Here is a 16,530-nt window from a genome sequence, read left to right as displayed (position 1 = left end):
ATATGTGAAACTTTAAATTCTAGTGTTGTCAACATGCTGAGAAATATGTAGTGCTTTGCTACATTTTTCCTTCCTCTTATTTGACATGACTAGAATGTTTTCAGCAGTTTATCTGTGGGCACGTGATACGAAGCGTGCTCGTGGTGTGCGTGAGTGATGGTGTATCGTGGTGTGCATCATCCATTTAATTGCAAAGAAAAAAACTGTAATAGTTTGGTTGCACATATTTATATATCAGTGCATGTTTTCTACCAGAGGGATTAGCATGAACCAAAATCAATCATATGATGAAAAAACATATGTTACTATTTTGTCTCGGCATTTAATCCAAACCATCCATAACCAACTAATAAATTGAAGGACAATCGGCGAACATATGCCGCCCCTTTTGCTATTTTTACATAACAGAGTCCTCTAGACTCTCGAACTCGTTCAACGGGGAACTGACAGAGCAGTCAGAACACAAGATTTGTAGTGCTATTACATTGATTTTACAAGAGAAAATTACGGAACACAAGATTTCTAGTGCTATTACACTGATTTTACAAGAGAAAATTACGAACCGTGCTCACTACAACTTCCTGATGAGCTACAGCAGTCCCATGATCCCATCAGAAGATGACACCAGATGGGCCAAATAATCGCCATGCTAGACCTGCCGTCCTGCACTGTCAAAAGTTTTTGATGAAGTCGCAGATGTGCTCGGTGACCTCCTCCGCCTTCTCGAGGTGGATGTAGTGCGCGGCGCCGGCGATCACCGCCACCTCCTCCAGCCGCGGCACGTCGCCCTTGAGCCCGCCCTTGTGTATGTACTCCTGCACACCCGTGTAGTTGTACGACATCGCCTCCTCCCCCGCCATGTACTTGGTCGGCACAGTCACCTTCGCCCCCGTCCACGGCGCCGTCAGCTCCCAGTTCCTCCACAACACGAAATACCACAGATTACTCAAAGATTAATCGGTGAGTCGATTCTCAAGAGAGATGCTGATCTCATCCTTGGTTCTTACAGGTCGAGGCAGCGGTAAAAGTTCATGGCTCCGGCAAAGCCCGTCTCGTCGAACTTGGCGGCGAGGCGGTCGACGTACTCCTCCGAGAGCCACGGCGGCAGGGGGATTTCCTGGTCCGACGAGCCCCACCACTCCGGGGACAGCGAGATGGCGCCGGTGTCGCGGGTCGTGAGGAGCTTCCTGAAGATGAACCGGGTGTCCATCCGCGCGAACTCTGCCTCCATGGCGCCGGGCTCCTGCAGCCGAAGAAGGTAGTAGCCGTCACCATAGAGCCGCCGGAACGCCTCGAGCGGCCGCACCGCAGGGTTGCGCGGCATGAAGGCGACGCTCATGTTGACGAGCGCGCGCACCCTGTCGGGCCGGAACGTGGCGAGGTGCCACGCCAGGAGGGCGCCCCAGCCTTGGCCTACCACGAACACCTGGCGGAGAGACAGCGCGTCGAGGAGGCCCACCACGTCGCCGACGAGGTGGAGGGCGGTGTAGGAGGATGGGGAGGGCGGGGCGGAGGAGTCGCCGTATCCCCGGAGGTCCGGGGCCAGGCAGCGGTAGCCGCGCGCCGGGAGGGACCGGAGCTGATGGTGCCACGACCACCAGAGCTCCAGGAAGCCGTGCAGGAAGAGGACCGTTCCGCCTGTGGAGCCGTCACCGGCCTCGGCCACGTGGATCTTGATGCCGTTCACGTCCAGTGTCCGGTGGGTGACGCCGTCCAATGCCATCGCCGTTGCCATGTCTCTCTCTCTCTCTCGTGCGTGTGTGTTTCGCAGTGTCACTGCTCAATGTGAGTACGTCATATGTAGCCGGGCGGCTGGTGCTGATTTGGCTGCTTGTGGTGCAGACTACAAGGGCATCTTCTATGTTTGATCTATGTGTGCCGTCACTTGGTAGAATAATGGTACATGTATCAGAAGAAGCATCTTTCTAGGACAGATTCCCACCATGACTTACAGCTTATCAATTCCCAAATTACAATAAGGCAAAGAGTATTAAGTTTTCTTTTGTAGTTTGCTATGTAGTGGTCATAGTTGTCACATTTTCAGCACTGCTGAACTAGCTTTTAAAACTTTTTTGGCCAAATTTCAGATATTTGTAAAACAAGTATTACAAAATTATTGCCAAGTTTTTAGAAATTGTTAAACTAGATTCCAAATTAAATTTCCATTTTTATGAAAAGTTTAGAGGGTTTCTCTACTGACTTCCTATTACCTTTATTGTGATGGCAGTTTTGCACTTCTGCACCGACCAGTCCTAGGTTTCCTTGAGTCTACAAGGCCACAGTGAACACACAAGCCAAGAGCGCCTCACTCCCAAGTCCAGGCTACCCAGCAGCATAGAGGAGTTTTTTTTATTTTTATATTTTTTCGAGTTTAAATTTAAATAAATAGATTCCCGGTGAAAAGATTTGCAAAAGTAGACGCCCACCGTCCTGTCAGAGGGCTGCAGCCCTCTCAGAGAGCGGGTACGGGTGCTAACCGCCCCCTGAGAGGGCGGTAGGCCTTCCCGCCCGGGCCCCACAGCTAACCGCCCCCTCGGGGGGCGGGTAGAGGTCCTTACCGCCCCCTGAGAGGGCGGTAAGAGCGCCTCCCGCCCGTAGCTGTCACACCCGGTTTAAAGACCAAAACCAGATGTAAACTATATGTATGCCAGGATCAGTTATTCATACATATAGCGACTTCATTAGTGTAACAGACACAGTGTTTCTTATTACAACGCTAGAATATTACAAAATGACCACCCACGGGTCTAAAGAAAAGAACACCACAGCGGAAAAAGGGAACGGCACAGCCCCAAACCAACAGGCAGCCGACCGAGAGGTCCCACAAGCCTAGAACTCGGCGCCATCCTCGGGGAAGTCATCCTCAGGAAAATCTTCAAATGCGTCACCTTCTGAAACAGCAAGGGTGAGTATTTCCAATACTCAACAAGTGGGGGAAAACAAATGAATCAAATATGGTGGCTTGAGACAAGGTTTTCCTAATCTAGGGTTTCATTTGCATAAAAGCTGGTTTTTAGCCCTGAACTACGGAAACAAATTTTTATTTTAACCGAGAAAAGATGTACCAAAGGTTTTCTTTAACCTCCGGGAATTCAACCCAATTCCCAGACCAAGAAAAACACCCACCCCGACTAATCATGCGAGGGTCCAGGCTGCTCATAACCGTGAGCACGGCTGAATATTCAGTTTGACACTCTGCAGAGTTTGTGCACTTTACCCATGAGTCGTGATCTTCTCTGTTGCCGGCACCTGATGGTACCTTACACACTTCCGAGGTGTGCGCCAAGAGATCACTACGAGGCTTTTCCAGAGAGTCTCCTAGTATGCACTTGCCCACTGAGGTTTCACCGCCGTACATAAGTGGAGTAACCCTCCACCCCAGAGGCCCCCTCTTGTGCCGGGTAGAATCGGGAAGTAACCCTTCCTTATCTACACATCCGATTGGCTCATACAACCCTGGGAGAACATCTAGTTACTAGGCCAAGCCGTACCATATTGGTCTCGTAGTTGCCTTGTTTGCCATGGGTGTTCGCTCCACGAACCGGTCCTTAAAATGGTCTGGGCAAGACCTCCAATAACCCCATAAGGGTATACTACCCAACAACCAAACAACCAACCATGTCGGGAAAAGTACCCTTTCTTGCCCAGAACCCCAATTATCACCGTTGTTAACTCCCTTAACAACATTAATTTTCCATGATATTCTTCCTATATCAATTCTTTTTTAGTTCATAACTCAAGATTTATCATTCTACACGCTACATGTTCATCTAAAGCATGGCTAAGCAAAAACATGATGATCCTGTATGGATAAAGCATCTATATCCAACACTAGTATTTGCTATTCTACCCATTTTTGTAAAGCATCATGCATATTTTGAGAAAGACTACTTGATGTAAAAGCTGGGTTTGCAACATGGTCAAGACACTTGCCTTCGTCGAAGTGTTGCACAGGTCCCTCAAAATCTTCCTCTTGAAAGTTGCCGAACTCCTGGACTGAATCGTCTACACGAGCACACAATCTAACATGAGAACAGTACACCAAACATTCCTAAAACTAGAGAAAAACCCTATAAACAGATTCTACACGTCGCTACGAGAATATGAGCGCAAAGATCGCCTAAATCGGAGCTACGAGCAAAAAGTTATGAGATTTTGAAGATTTAGGGGCTATTCTGCAAATTATTCTTATTACCAGAGATTAAAACCGATTATTTTTATACTGAAAACGGGTTTATTGCGCAATGCTGATGTCATAAACCGGACATCAATTATTTTGTGAAAAAAAGGGCGGTGGACCGAGTCCACCGGGCGGTGGACCACCCGAGATCCTTCGGTCCATGGTCCACCGAGGACCGATGGCTCTGGACGGCTACGGGCCGGCGGCGGGCGGCCGGGGGACGGCCGGAGTTGGCCGGGAACACGCGCCGGTGAGCGGGAGGCTCCGACGAGTGGCGGAAGAGAAGGAGGGAGGGGCGGCGAACTCACCCCGGGTGTCAAGGAGACCGGAGAGGCGCTGGAGTGGTCGGGCGACGACGAGTACTGCAACGGCGGTCGGCTAGGCGGCGGAAGGGGTGCTCCGGCGACCGAAAGACGACGGCAAACCGAGGAACCGACTCCGGAGGATCCTGCGAAGATGATGAACGGGTCAATTTGGCCGGAGGCTGTTCGGTCATGAAGAACGGTGTCGGCGGAGCTCCTCACCGGAGTTGGCAAAGAAGAGGACGGCGACGACGAATTCGGCGAGGAAAAAGAGTGGGAGCTAAAGCAAAATGCGAGGAACTTTGCCACGGAGAGAATAGGCGGCTTAAATAAAGGAGAGGAGGAGTAGGGTGGCCAGAATTGGAAGAGAAAGGGGGCGGCAGCCATGGATTAATGGCCGACGGTTTTCCTTGCTTTAACCGCGCAATGGAGAGGGGAAATGAGGGGGCAATGGCCGGGGAAACTTAATGGGGCTTTAGGGCTCGGATCCGGCAGTTGTTGGGAGAGGAGAGGTCGCGCGAGGAGGGAAAACGGCCGACGGCCGTTGGAGCTTGGGTGCGGCCGGAGGAAGGAGAAGAGGAGCCGGGGCGTGGGCGGGGCTCGGCTCGGCGCAGGCGGCTCGGCACGGGCGGCTCAGCGCGGGGGAAGGGGTCGGCGGAAGAGGCCGGCTGGGGCTGCTGCAGGCCGGCTCGGCCGATGGGCCGGCGCGGGGAAAGGGAAGACAGCCCACGAGAGAAAGAGAAGGGGAGGGAAAATGGGCCGAGGGAGAAAGAATCGGCCCGAGGGCATTTTCCTTTTAGAATTTCTTTTTCCAAATGAATTTCATCAAATTTTCCAATGGGGTTTTAAAGCGACGAAACCTAGCGAAATTTTGCAAACTTTTTCCACCAAAAAAAAAACCTTATTGCATCTACAACGGCATGAATGCATCAAACAATTATCCTAGGCCACATTAATTTTAGAAATTAATTTCCTAGTGAGCTAAGTTGCAACACCTGAGTTAATTCTAAGAAAGTTTTAAATTATTGCAAAAATTTGAATTTTGGGTGTTACAGTAGCCCCGCGCTGGCCCCCTGCGCCCTGAGTCTATATAAACCCTGAAAATTGGAGAAAGAACCAGAAAATTCAGAAAAAAAGAAAAATTGAGAAGAGAGAGGAGAAGAGAGGATAGGATAGGGGAGGAAGAGAGATCGGCGAAGCCCTGCTGCATTTGGGCTGCGGATTTGGAAAAAAATTTTAGGTCAATCTTTTTATCCTTTTTATTGTTGTTAATTAGTGCAGTAGTAGTATATGACATAGATTTTAGATAGTTAGATCTAGGGTTTAGAAAATTGTAAAATTTAGTTAGAAAATTAGTACATTATTTTCAATTTGTTACCTGTAGTATATTATTTGTAGTATATTATTTTCAGTATGTTGTTTGTAGTATATAGTTTATAGTATATTACTTGTACATGCAGACGTATGAGTCAATAGTAGATGATAATTTGCGAACTTAGGGTAGCATTTAAAAACTATTTTATCCGATAATCAGAAATATAGTTTGTTGTCTTAACATGTGTTATGTTTGCGGGTGTTTCCAGGAATGGGAGATAAATTAATTTTTCAGATATATTATGGTGAGGGTGAAATTATGTACGGTCCCAATGGTGTAGATCTCTCTGGATTTCGCCATGTTATGAAGGGGCTTAGTAAGGCTAATGAGAGGACTATTGTGGGGGTGTGCAAATGGCTCATGCGGTTTTTCCAATTGGATCCGCAGCAATATGAGCTGAAGTTGAAAGGTGTTCTGAGCCGTGCTAGTCATGGATACTTTGGTGAGCTTGTTCCCATCGAAGCCACATCAACTTGGAGGCAGTATGTAGATATATGCTGTGAACGTGGCATGCCGCTTGTTTTATTAGCTGTGGCGTACCTGAAAGATCAAAATGAGGTGAACTCTGAAGAAGCAGTAGCAGGACCAAGTGAGGCAGTGGAAGATGAGTCAGAGGTGGCTAATGTAGGGTCCAGAGAGGAGGTTGGTGATGTTCCAGACCTGGAGCCGATGGGTGTAGCTGATGAAGGGGAGCACATCCCTAGCATCATTGAAGATATGGATTTGGAGGATGAAGAGTTGGAGGAAGGCCTTGCCGATGGGGATTCTTCTGATGAGGAGGGTAATGCTGCAGTTCCTGCGGAGTGGCGGGATCAAGAATTTTTGAAGTTGGTGGTTAGCGAGGCTGACCAGACACCGTGGCCATACCATGAGAATGAGGTGTCACAGGGTGCTATGTACCCTAAAAAAGAGGCAGTTATTGATGCTGTGAAATTCTGGTCGTTGTCTCTTCGTAGGTAATTCAAGGTTGTTAAATCAAGTAAAAGAGAGTACGATGTGAAGTGCTTGGTTCCTGAGTGCCCTTGGCGGGTGCACACATTTAGAGGGAAATGGGCAGACTACTGGCAATGCTCAATAGTTAAGGAACATAATTGTCATATTGAGGAAATAGAGTTCGCCCATCGGAACCTGTCTTCTGCTTTCATTGCAAATGTTATGTACGGAGAGATTATGGATAACCTAAGGTATGAGCCACGATCAATAATCCATGCTATTGAGCAAAGGTTCCAGTACACAATAAATTATGCGAAGGCATGGAGGGCGAAACAAAAGGCTATTGAGATTAGGTTCGGTACATATGAAGATTCGTATCACAATCTACCTCGTCAATTAGCCACAATTTGTGCAAGAAATCCAGGCAGCTACTATGATATCAAGCATTACCCCTCTACTGATGTGGAGTACAACGGAAAAAGAGTGTTGCAGCGTGCTTTCTTTGCATTCGGTGCAACTATCAAAGCATTTAGATATTGCCGACCCATCATATGCCTAGATGGAACATTCCTAACTGGGAAGTACAAAGGGCAGATATTGTCTGCAATAGGGGTCGACGGTAACAACCAAGTGCTGCCACTAGGGTTTGCGTTCGTGGAGAGTGAGAATGGGGACAGCTGGTATTGGTTCCTAGAGCGGGTGAAGCATGCAATTGTTCTTGACCGACCAGCTGTGTGTCTCATTCATGATAGACATGCAGGATTGTTGCAGGCTTTGCTGGATATGCAACACGGTAGCGTGCGACGGGGTGTACCAGTACAGTGGCCAGATCTCAAAAGCAGGTGGTGCATGCGCCATATGGGTGCGAACTTCTACAGACAGTTTAAAAACAAAGAGTTAATGAAGCTCTTCAAGAAGTTGTGCAGTCAGAACCAACAATGTAAGTTCAATGCATTATGGGCAAGACTTGATGAACTGACTCTTAAACAAACTGCGGAGGCCGCACCTAACCGTGAGGAACCAATAGCTCTCGGTCGGCTCCCAACCGATACTCTGCAGATTGTACGGAGATCTGGCTCATCTATTAGGAGCTTTTCACAGTGGATACGCAATGAGCCCAATGAAAAATGGGCTCTGCTGTACGATAGTGGTGGTGCCAGGTATGGAGTGATGACTACAAACCTTGCAGAGGTTTATAACTGGGTTATGAGAGGAATGAGGTCCCTACCACTAGTTGGAATTGTAGAAGGCATTTTGCATGGCACCTGCAAGTACTTCATTGATCGGTTTGCAGCTGCTAAGGTTGTAATGGAGGACAATCGTATGCTTTATGGCCGGATGCTATGTGAGTACATGGAGAAGGCAAATAGGAAGGTCCACATGCATCGCGCAAATCAAGAGGGCACAGCAGAGCACAGGTTCAGTGTCCTGTGTCGGGATAAGGGTCGGAGGGGGGGTAGACGTGAGCGGCATGTTCAAGAGTGTGTGCTAAGGAGTGGGATATGCATATGTAGTTGTCAGAAGCCACAATTACTCCACAAACCTTGTACACATGTCATAGCTGCGTGCGCGGAGCACCATATGCTTCCAAGGCAATATGTGTCACAATATTTCATGAAAGATCAAGTACTGAACACCTGGAACCAGGAGCTGTATGGTTACGGCATTGTTGACACTTTTACAAGTAACCCAGGGCCTTCAAGAATATATGTGCCTGATTTGGGAAAGATGAAGAACGCACCGGGCCGAAGACAATCTCGGCGGATTCGTAACGATATGGATGAATCCGAGGCTAGCCCTAGGATGCAGCGATGCAGTCAGTGCAATGAAGTAGGTCATACTTACAAATATTGTCCCAAAAGTGCAGGCGGTGATGCACCTGTTGTGTAGGTCAGCTAGTTTTGTACTTTGTATTAATATGTGTTAATTTCGCGTACGGTTAATTTGCATTTGAAGTTTGTTGTTCTTGTATTTATTTCTCAATGTACTAATGTACATGTCTCTCAAATGCAGAGATGGCTCAGCCTTCGACCCCAGAGCTTTTGGACCCTACCGTGGACAAGAAGCATCGCAGCTTCTTACCCGCCGAGCACCAGACGGACCTAGGAGTGTTTCGCCCACGAGGCCCTGGAGAGCTGCTGACGGTAGACGAGCGCTGGACCCACAGGTACTTAGAAAAGCTGATGGTGTTACATATCATTTCGCTGTTGTTGTTACATATTATTGATGTACTGCAATACTTATAGGTTGGGAGCGGCCGGACTCCTACCGCTTTGCCGGTTGGTCGAGGCTCGAACGACGGAGGACCCCGAGGTTGCGGCCAGTCGTTTCTTCTTCGATCGGTCGCTGATAGCAGCACTGGTCGACCGTTGGAGGCCGGAGACACATACGTTCCACCTACCGTGCAGAGAGATGACCCCGACCCTGCAGGACGTCTCCTACCTCTTAGGCCTTCCTTGCGCGGGAGCTGCGGTTGGGGTGATCGATATGCAGGCTGACTGGATGAACGACATGCATCAGCGATTTGGGCCGGTGGAGCGAAAGGAGGATGCACCCCCGTACGTGCCTGAGTTCTTAGCCGATGCACGAGGGCCAACGAAGAAGTGGATCCTATAGTTCCAGGTATGGTAACATGCAACCTATCGATTCCTAACAAATTATGTCGTAATGATTATTTCTGACACCAGTCATATATGCAGCCGACGTACATCCACCCACAAGCCAACGCATACGCGGTCTCGAGACATTTGGAGGCCTACCTCCTTTGGTTGTTTGGGTGGGTGATGTTCACTAGTGGCCAAGGCCACCTGGTTACGAGGACCCTTGTGCCGTACGCCCGGTTGATAGCGGACGCGCATGCAGAGGATGTACCGCAGTTCAGCTGGGCATCAGCTGTTCTTGCTGCGACGTATCGGGCGCTCTGCGATGCATGCATGAAGAAGGAGGCGCTAGCCACTTTTGCCGGGTGTCCACTTCTTCTTCAGCTATGGTCGTACGAGCATTTCGCCATAGGTAGGCCGGTGGTGGATCGCTCCCCGTACCCAGAGGAGTGGTACGGCGAGATGGAAGAGGACGCGCCGACAATGGCCTCGCTGTGGTGTCGTCGACGGGTACGTAATTTACATTAACAGTTTCGTTCGTACTATGTTACTCTCTAAATATCTGTATTGATGTTTGTCACTCAGCCACACTGGGCCCACGAGCAGCCTCGCAGCGCGTACGAGCATTTTCGTACCCAGTTTGACAGGCTACGTCCTAACGATGTGGTATGGGAGCCATACAACGTTCGGGCCGTTCATACACGTGCAGGGTCGGGATTGTCACCCTTGTGCACCCGTGACGAGGAGTACTGGCTCACCAAGGCGCCCCTTGTCTTCGACATCTACGTCGAAGAGTACTCACCGCAGCGCGTCATGCGGCAGTTTGGCCGTCACCAGGCATTCCTGCTCGTCCCCATCCGTACAGTCCCCTTGCACGTCCACAGGTACATTTGATAAATTTTTGTTTGAGCAACCTTCGTTTTAGTTTGCCTTACATTTACCGTGGTTTCAATGCAGGTACACGTGGAAAGGCCAGCCAGCTGGCCACCTCTGGGCGGACCGCTTGGCCCCTTACGTGGCAACATGGGCCCAAGCGCTACAGGACGTCGTTGATGAGGCGCGTCCCCACACCGAGGGAAACTTTACGGAGTACCTACGGTGGTACGTACCTCGTACGCGGACTCGTGTCACCTACACCCCTGATGATGTCCGGGGCCACGTCGCATCGACAACGGAGACATACCCGGTGCATTGGGACGAGGACGCCGCTTTAGCAGTAAGTCATTTTCTGAAGTCCGTACTACATATTGAATGAACATAACCGTATACTTTAATTGTTTACTATTTTTCATATCCGCAGACAGATATCATTTATGATGTAAATAGGGATGCAGCTGCTGCCATGGACCGCGTCCGGCAAGGGCATCACCTAAGTGCGTCGGATGTTGCGAGCTTCATTAGACGGGTTTTCGATAAGACGATGCGCGCCCTGAAACTCACCTCCTGCCGATCTATCACAGATGCAGCAGGGCCGCCTCCCAGGACGAGTGGTGCACACGCCGAGTCGTCTCGGCCGTCAGACGTGCACCGACGTTCTTCAGTGTCGGCACCCACACGACCCCTCCTATCACGTCTTGGAGGGTCCGAGCAACATGGTACGAATTATACTTTTGAAAATTATTGATCAATATCCTTTACTTATTGTTATTAAACATTCATTAGGTCCGTCTCCACAAGTCTCGACGCAGCCTCGCAGATTGAGCCCTGTACGTCCACAGTCAGGTACTCCGGGAACCCTTCTTCCTAATTTCTAGTACTTTCAGCAAAATAAGTTAGAACTGTGCTCAGGTTACTTCGGTGACGAGGCCGGTCCGTCTTCGGCGGCCCCACACCCTACCCCCCCCCGCAACGTACTACGGCACGTCAGCGTGGCCTTCTTCTGCTGCACCGTCGTACCACGCAGGTACAATTATACATTTTTTACTACTACTTTCAATACCATATTGTTCGTATCTAACATGATTATTTGTTCACAGGCCCCTCCAGCCAGTACACATGGACGCCTGCCGAGCCTTCACAGTCCTCCTACCCTAGTCAGGAGAATGAGGCTGGCCCCGACACCGCATACGACATCGTCCGTGACTTCTTCGGGGGCACACCTCACTACGACGTCCTTCAGCGGTCCCAGGTTTCCAGTGCACCGCTTCGGACCCAGCCCACGCATGACGAGCCCTCGACACCGGTGGTTCCTACTAGGCCTAGCAGACACGTCGGCCCACCTAACCCCCTCACCTACTCCAGGGGTCACGTGAGGGTTAACCAGCGGCATCGGGACCACGATGGGGCGCACGGACGACGGCAACGAGGGAGGCATGAGTAGCATTTTACATTTTTTGTAACTAACATATGCATATTCGCTTCGTGATGTGCTCATATGTATTAAGACATGTTCACTTTGTTTGGTCGACTTAGCATTTCGTAAATGCATTTCATATTCAGACACGTTCAATGAACAAGTGACCACACCACTAAACTTTAACCATGACTTGACAACACAATGTGACAACACTACCCAGCTTTTTCAAATCAGTAAATGACAACACGGGTACCAATAAACGTGGAATCTCTGACCATGGGCAACGACAAAACTGTCCTATTCTTCAAGATGGAATCCGATGCTCCTCCCGCCAGCTACGCCCATGCCCTAATTCCTTTCTTTAAGAGCGAATCCAATGCTCCTGCCTCCCCCAACTATAAGTAGCCAAACCTCCTTACGGAGAAGCATCGCTCATTTCTCATATCTCTCAAATGCAATGTCTTCCTCAGCTCCATCGAGCCCACCAAAGAAACATTAGGGGACTACCGTACCTGAAGGTCTCGAACCACCAATATGCTTCTGTGGTGACCTTTGTAAGCTCCGCGAGTCGCAGGACATCTCATACACCTATGGACTACGCTTCTTCATGTATGCCAACTACGAGTATGAAAAGCCTCGCAATGCAACAACTGGTTATCGACCGGTACGGTAACAGATGTCCGCCTCATCTCTTCCGATTACGCGCCCTCTTTTACTAACCGCTCATCTTGTTCCATTTATTCAGTCCCCTCCACCGCTCTGTGATTTTATTCAGTGGCTCGACAATGAGCAAAATGACTCACAGAAGCTGTGGGTCGACATGAACATGAGGTGGAGAAGGGAAGCGTACGCACGTCGGGAGTACGAGCAACAGCAAGGGGAACTTCGTCTCAAGCGGGAGGAAGAAGAGCGCATGAGGAAGGCGGCGCACGACCGTACCGTGGCTCAGGCTCGAGAGGCTAAGAGGGAAAGGAAGCGGGAGAGAGCCCGCCGTGCTAAGACGGCAGGTCCCGATGCCCTCCGAAAGGGAAAGTATCCTAGATGCACGCAGTAGAGAGTACCTAATGTAACCCGACATACTTTCCTTCCCTAAGGCATGTTATGATTAGGATCGGCGCACTAATAAGGTTTTAGTGCGAACCGTACATGCCACCTTTGTTTCCTCATCGTGTCGTCGCGGTTACGGTGTATTGTAATGTTTTCACCATGTGTTCAATACTATGTTTGTCCTCGTTCGCACCCCATACCCACGTAAAATGCTGCAACTACTAATTACTGATTTTTTCCTCCCTTTATTACATAACCTACTCCAAATTTAATTTCTTAATTTCCTTACACCCCTTCTTTTTTTTCCTTCACTTAAAAAATAATATATTTTTATAGAAAAAAATGGAAAAAAATTAATTTTACATGAAAAAAATCCCCTAACCGCCCTCTCAGAGGACGGCTAGGGGCTAACCGCCCCCCCAGGGCCTAACCACCCCCTGAGAGGGCGGTTAGCCCCTCTTGCCACCCTCTGAGGGGGCGGTTAGGCCTACAGCCCTCTCAGGGGGCGGTTAGCACTCGTACCCGCCCTCTGAGAGGGCTGCAGCCCTCTGAGAGGGCGGTGGGCGTCTACTTTTGCAAATCTTTTCACCGGGAATCTATTTATTTAAATTTAAACTCAAAAAAATATAAAAATAAAAAAACTTCAACATGTAGATTGAGACTGCCTATGTCGTGGCCACAGGCCCAGCTCTGGGCCAGGGTGATAAGTGCGCCGGCCTAGGGCCCAGCCTAAGTAGGGGCCCAAACAGATCTATGTATGTATTCTGTATAGCAGGTCTACTGTATAGGTATTCAGGCATTCAGCCCAACATTTCTTCCTCAGGCCAATATGACAGCAGGTTTCCTACCAGGCCCAGGCTCAAGCCAATAGCAATAGAAGCTAGCAATCCTTCCACACGTAGGTTTTGCCTGGTTCTTTTTTCTCGATACACTGCGGCTGCTTGCTGCTCCTGTCGCTAGCTGCCAAATCCGCCTTCCCCTTTCCCAGAAATTTTCGCAATTAGGTCTTCAATCTCCTCATGTCCCACGGATCGCAATTCACAATTGATTTACTCCACAAACCTTGCCACTCCCGCATCCCGAAAGTTCTTACATGGTTGGCTGACTGCCCATTGGTTAGGGTTCAATTCAGCTCTCTTGCAGTCTTGCTCCTCACACAAAAATTGCAGTTCGTAAGATCCAAGGACCAAGACAAGGACTCAAGGTAAGTGGAGATTTAATTTTGTATGAGTAATTTCCTTGGCCCTTCGTTTATCTTCCTTTTCCCTTTCTAATTTCAGGTGTTCTTGTTGTTTTCTTGAATTCATCTTATTTTGCAGAAGGAATGTTGTCGAAGAAGCATTTGTCTGGTGCTACAAAAAGAAAGAAAAGGAAATGAGAAGATCAGTTTATTGAATCGCAAAAAGGTGCTATTCATAAGTTCTTTTCAAGTAATATTGTTCCCGAAGATAATCCTAGGGAGTTAGATGATTGTAGCATTGAAGAACAAGAGTAGCAACCTGATTGTAATTTAAATTAAAAAAATGATGAGAATGAAGATGCTAGAGAGCACGAAAATTTATAGGTACAACAATCATCTCATATTGAAAATCCAAATGTTGATGAACAAGAAGCTTTTCTTTTAGCTATATATGATCCTAGGACCTGGGATAGTCTTGACAACCGATCAAGAGATATCTTAGTTGAAAAGGAGCATGTGAGGGAATTCAATTTGCAGTTCCCTGAAGGCAGAAATTCTAGACATTTTTCATATGATTACTACTCTAGAAGGTTAAGTAATTATGAGGTGATTGATAGAAAATGGTTGGTTTACTCTAAACATGTGGACAAAGTTTACTGTTTTTGCTGCAAATTGTTCAAATCAAATCAAAACAAGTGTTTGTTAGCATCTGATGGATTGATGGACTGGAAGCATCTTAGTGGGAGACTCAAACAACATGAGAACAATGTTGAGCATATAACAAACATGAATACTTGGAATGAACTTAGGTTGAGGTTAAGAAATAATCAAACAATTGATGATGATTTGCAACTGGAAATTGCAATGAGAAAGAGCGTTGGAGACAAGTTTTAATAAGAATAGTTTCTGCTGTGAAGTTTCTTGGTAAACATAATTTGGCTTTTTGAGGATTAAATGAGAAACTTTATCAAGATAACAATGGTAACTTTTTGGGCACAACTGAAATAATTGCAGAATTTGACTCTGTGATGCAAGACCACATTAAGCGCATTCAAAATAATGAAATTCATCATCATTATCTTGGCCACAATATTCAGAATAAGTTAATTTCTCTTCTTGCTCATGCTGCGAGAAAATCTATCTTAAGGATAATTAAGGATGCCAAATATTTCTCTGTGATATTGGATTGTACCCTAGATGTGAGCCATGAGGAACAAATGACTCTAATTGTGCGTTGTGTCAATATGTCAAGCAGTACTACAAAAGTAGAGGAGTTTTTTCTAGAGTTTTTGAAGGTGGATGCCACATCAGGATTGGAGCTTTTTAATGCGTTGAATGCATTAGACTCTCTTGATTTGAATGTCGCTGATGTGAGAGGTCAAGGTTATGATAATGGTTCAAATATGGAAGGAAAACACCAAGATGTTCAGAAGCGTTTGCTTGAAATTAATCCAAGAGCATTATATTTGCCATGTGCCTATCATAATCTAAATCTTACTCTTTGTGATATGGTAAAATCTTGCAGCAAGGCTATTTCATTCTTTGGTATTGTACAACGAATATATGTATTGTTTTCATATTCTTCTAAAAGGTGGAAGATTTTTCCTGACAATGTTCCACACTTGATTGTCAAATCTTTGTCTAATACTCGCTGGGAGAGTCGAATAAAAAGTGTTCAAGCTATCAGATACCAAACTCTTCAAATTAGGTTAGCTTTGTTGGACCTAGAGAGATCTTCTACAGGTGACCCAAAAGCAGTAAGTGATGCTCAATCTTTGGTCACTGCACTTGAGAATTTTGAATTTTTAGTTGGTATGGTTATTTGGCATGATATTTTATTTTCTATAAATATGGTGAGTAAGAAGTTGCAGTCTAAGATTGTTTGCATGGATTCTGCTCTCAAGAAAATCAAAGGTGTCATCTCATATTTTAAGAGGTACAGAAATGAAGGCTTAACTTCTAGTATAGATATTGCAAAAGCTATTGCCTCTGACATGGAGATAGCGCCAAACTTTCCAACAAAACATCATGATGCTAGAAAAAAACATTTTGATGAAGAAAGAAACAAAAATGAAGAAGAACAATCAGTCGTGGAATCCTTCAAAGTTAATTATTTTCTAGTCGTGATTGATGTTGCAATTGCTTCATTGACTAGTCGATTTGAGCAACTGAAGGGCATTTGAAAATATGTTTGGTTTCTTGTTCAACTCAAAAAAAATTAAAGTCATTGGATGATAATGATCTACGAAAATGTTGCACTTGACAAACATATTAGTCTCATTAACTATGCTATTATTAATCACCAAAATCACAATTATGATCTAATAATGACATTTTCGCTACACATGATGCTAGTGATAAACACTCCCTCAATTTACTTTTGGAATGCACACATGTTTCAAATTATAACTTTGTAATATTTGACCAACAAATATCCTAAAACTAAGTAGATTTTATGGTAAAAATGGTACAACTGGATTCATGTTTGAAGTTCCTATGACAATAATTTTGTAGTTATGAACAATGTATTGTAAAAGTATCTTGTAGTTAAAGTTTAGTTTTGGTGACTAAACCAAATCAATATGTGCCTTGTATTTTGATGAAATGACTAACATAG

At 46.8% G+C, this 16,530-nt stretch overlaps 1 protein-coding gene and 1 long non-coding RNA gene across 2 annotated transcripts; one reads left to right on the top strand and one right to left on the bottom strand.

Annotated features, from left to right (window-relative positions):
* Positions 1–323: 323 nt before the first annotated feature.
* On the bottom strand, positions 324–1,746 carry LOC133893321 (uncharacterized). Its single transcript, XM_062334318.1, has 2 exons — positions 1,008–1,746; positions 324–918 (listed from the first exon to the last, which is right to left on the bottom strand). Exons 1-2 carry the CDS (start codon positions 1,733–1,735, stop codon positions 672–674), a joined length of 975 nt encoding a protein of 324 aa, XP_062190302.1. The 5' UTR covers positions 1,736–1,746; the 3' UTR covers positions 324–671.
* A 9,294-nt stretch (positions 1,747–11,040) lies between these two features.
* On the top strand, positions 11,041–11,690 carry LOC133893134 (uncharacterized). The gene is made up of 3 exons (XR_009904451.1): positions 11,041–11,112; positions 11,179–11,293; positions 11,367–11,690. It is a non-coding gene; the product is annotated as an uncharacterized LOC133893134 (long non-coding RNA).
* Positions 11,691–16,530: the final 4,840 nt, after the last annotated feature.

Source organism: Phragmites australis, chromosome 15 (assembly GCF_958298935.1).
Source record: "Phragmites australis chromosome 15, lpPhrAust1.1, whole genome shotgun sequence".
NCBI lineage: Eukaryota > Viridiplantae > Streptophyta > Magnoliopsida > Poales > Poaceae > Phragmites > Phragmites australis.
Note: the sequence above shows the minus strand (reverse complement) of the source record. Positions and strands in the feature narration are given on the sequence as shown.

Coding starts and splice junctions, on each gene's coding strand:
- LOC133893321 (XM_062334318.1), bottom strand. CDS start 1,735: ATGGCAACGGCGATGGCATTGGACGGCGTCACCCACCGGACACTGGAC. Junction 919..1,007: donor TTTTACCGCTGCCTCGACCT/GTAAGAACCAAG, acceptor CGTGTTGTGGAG/GAACTGGGAGCTGACGGCGC.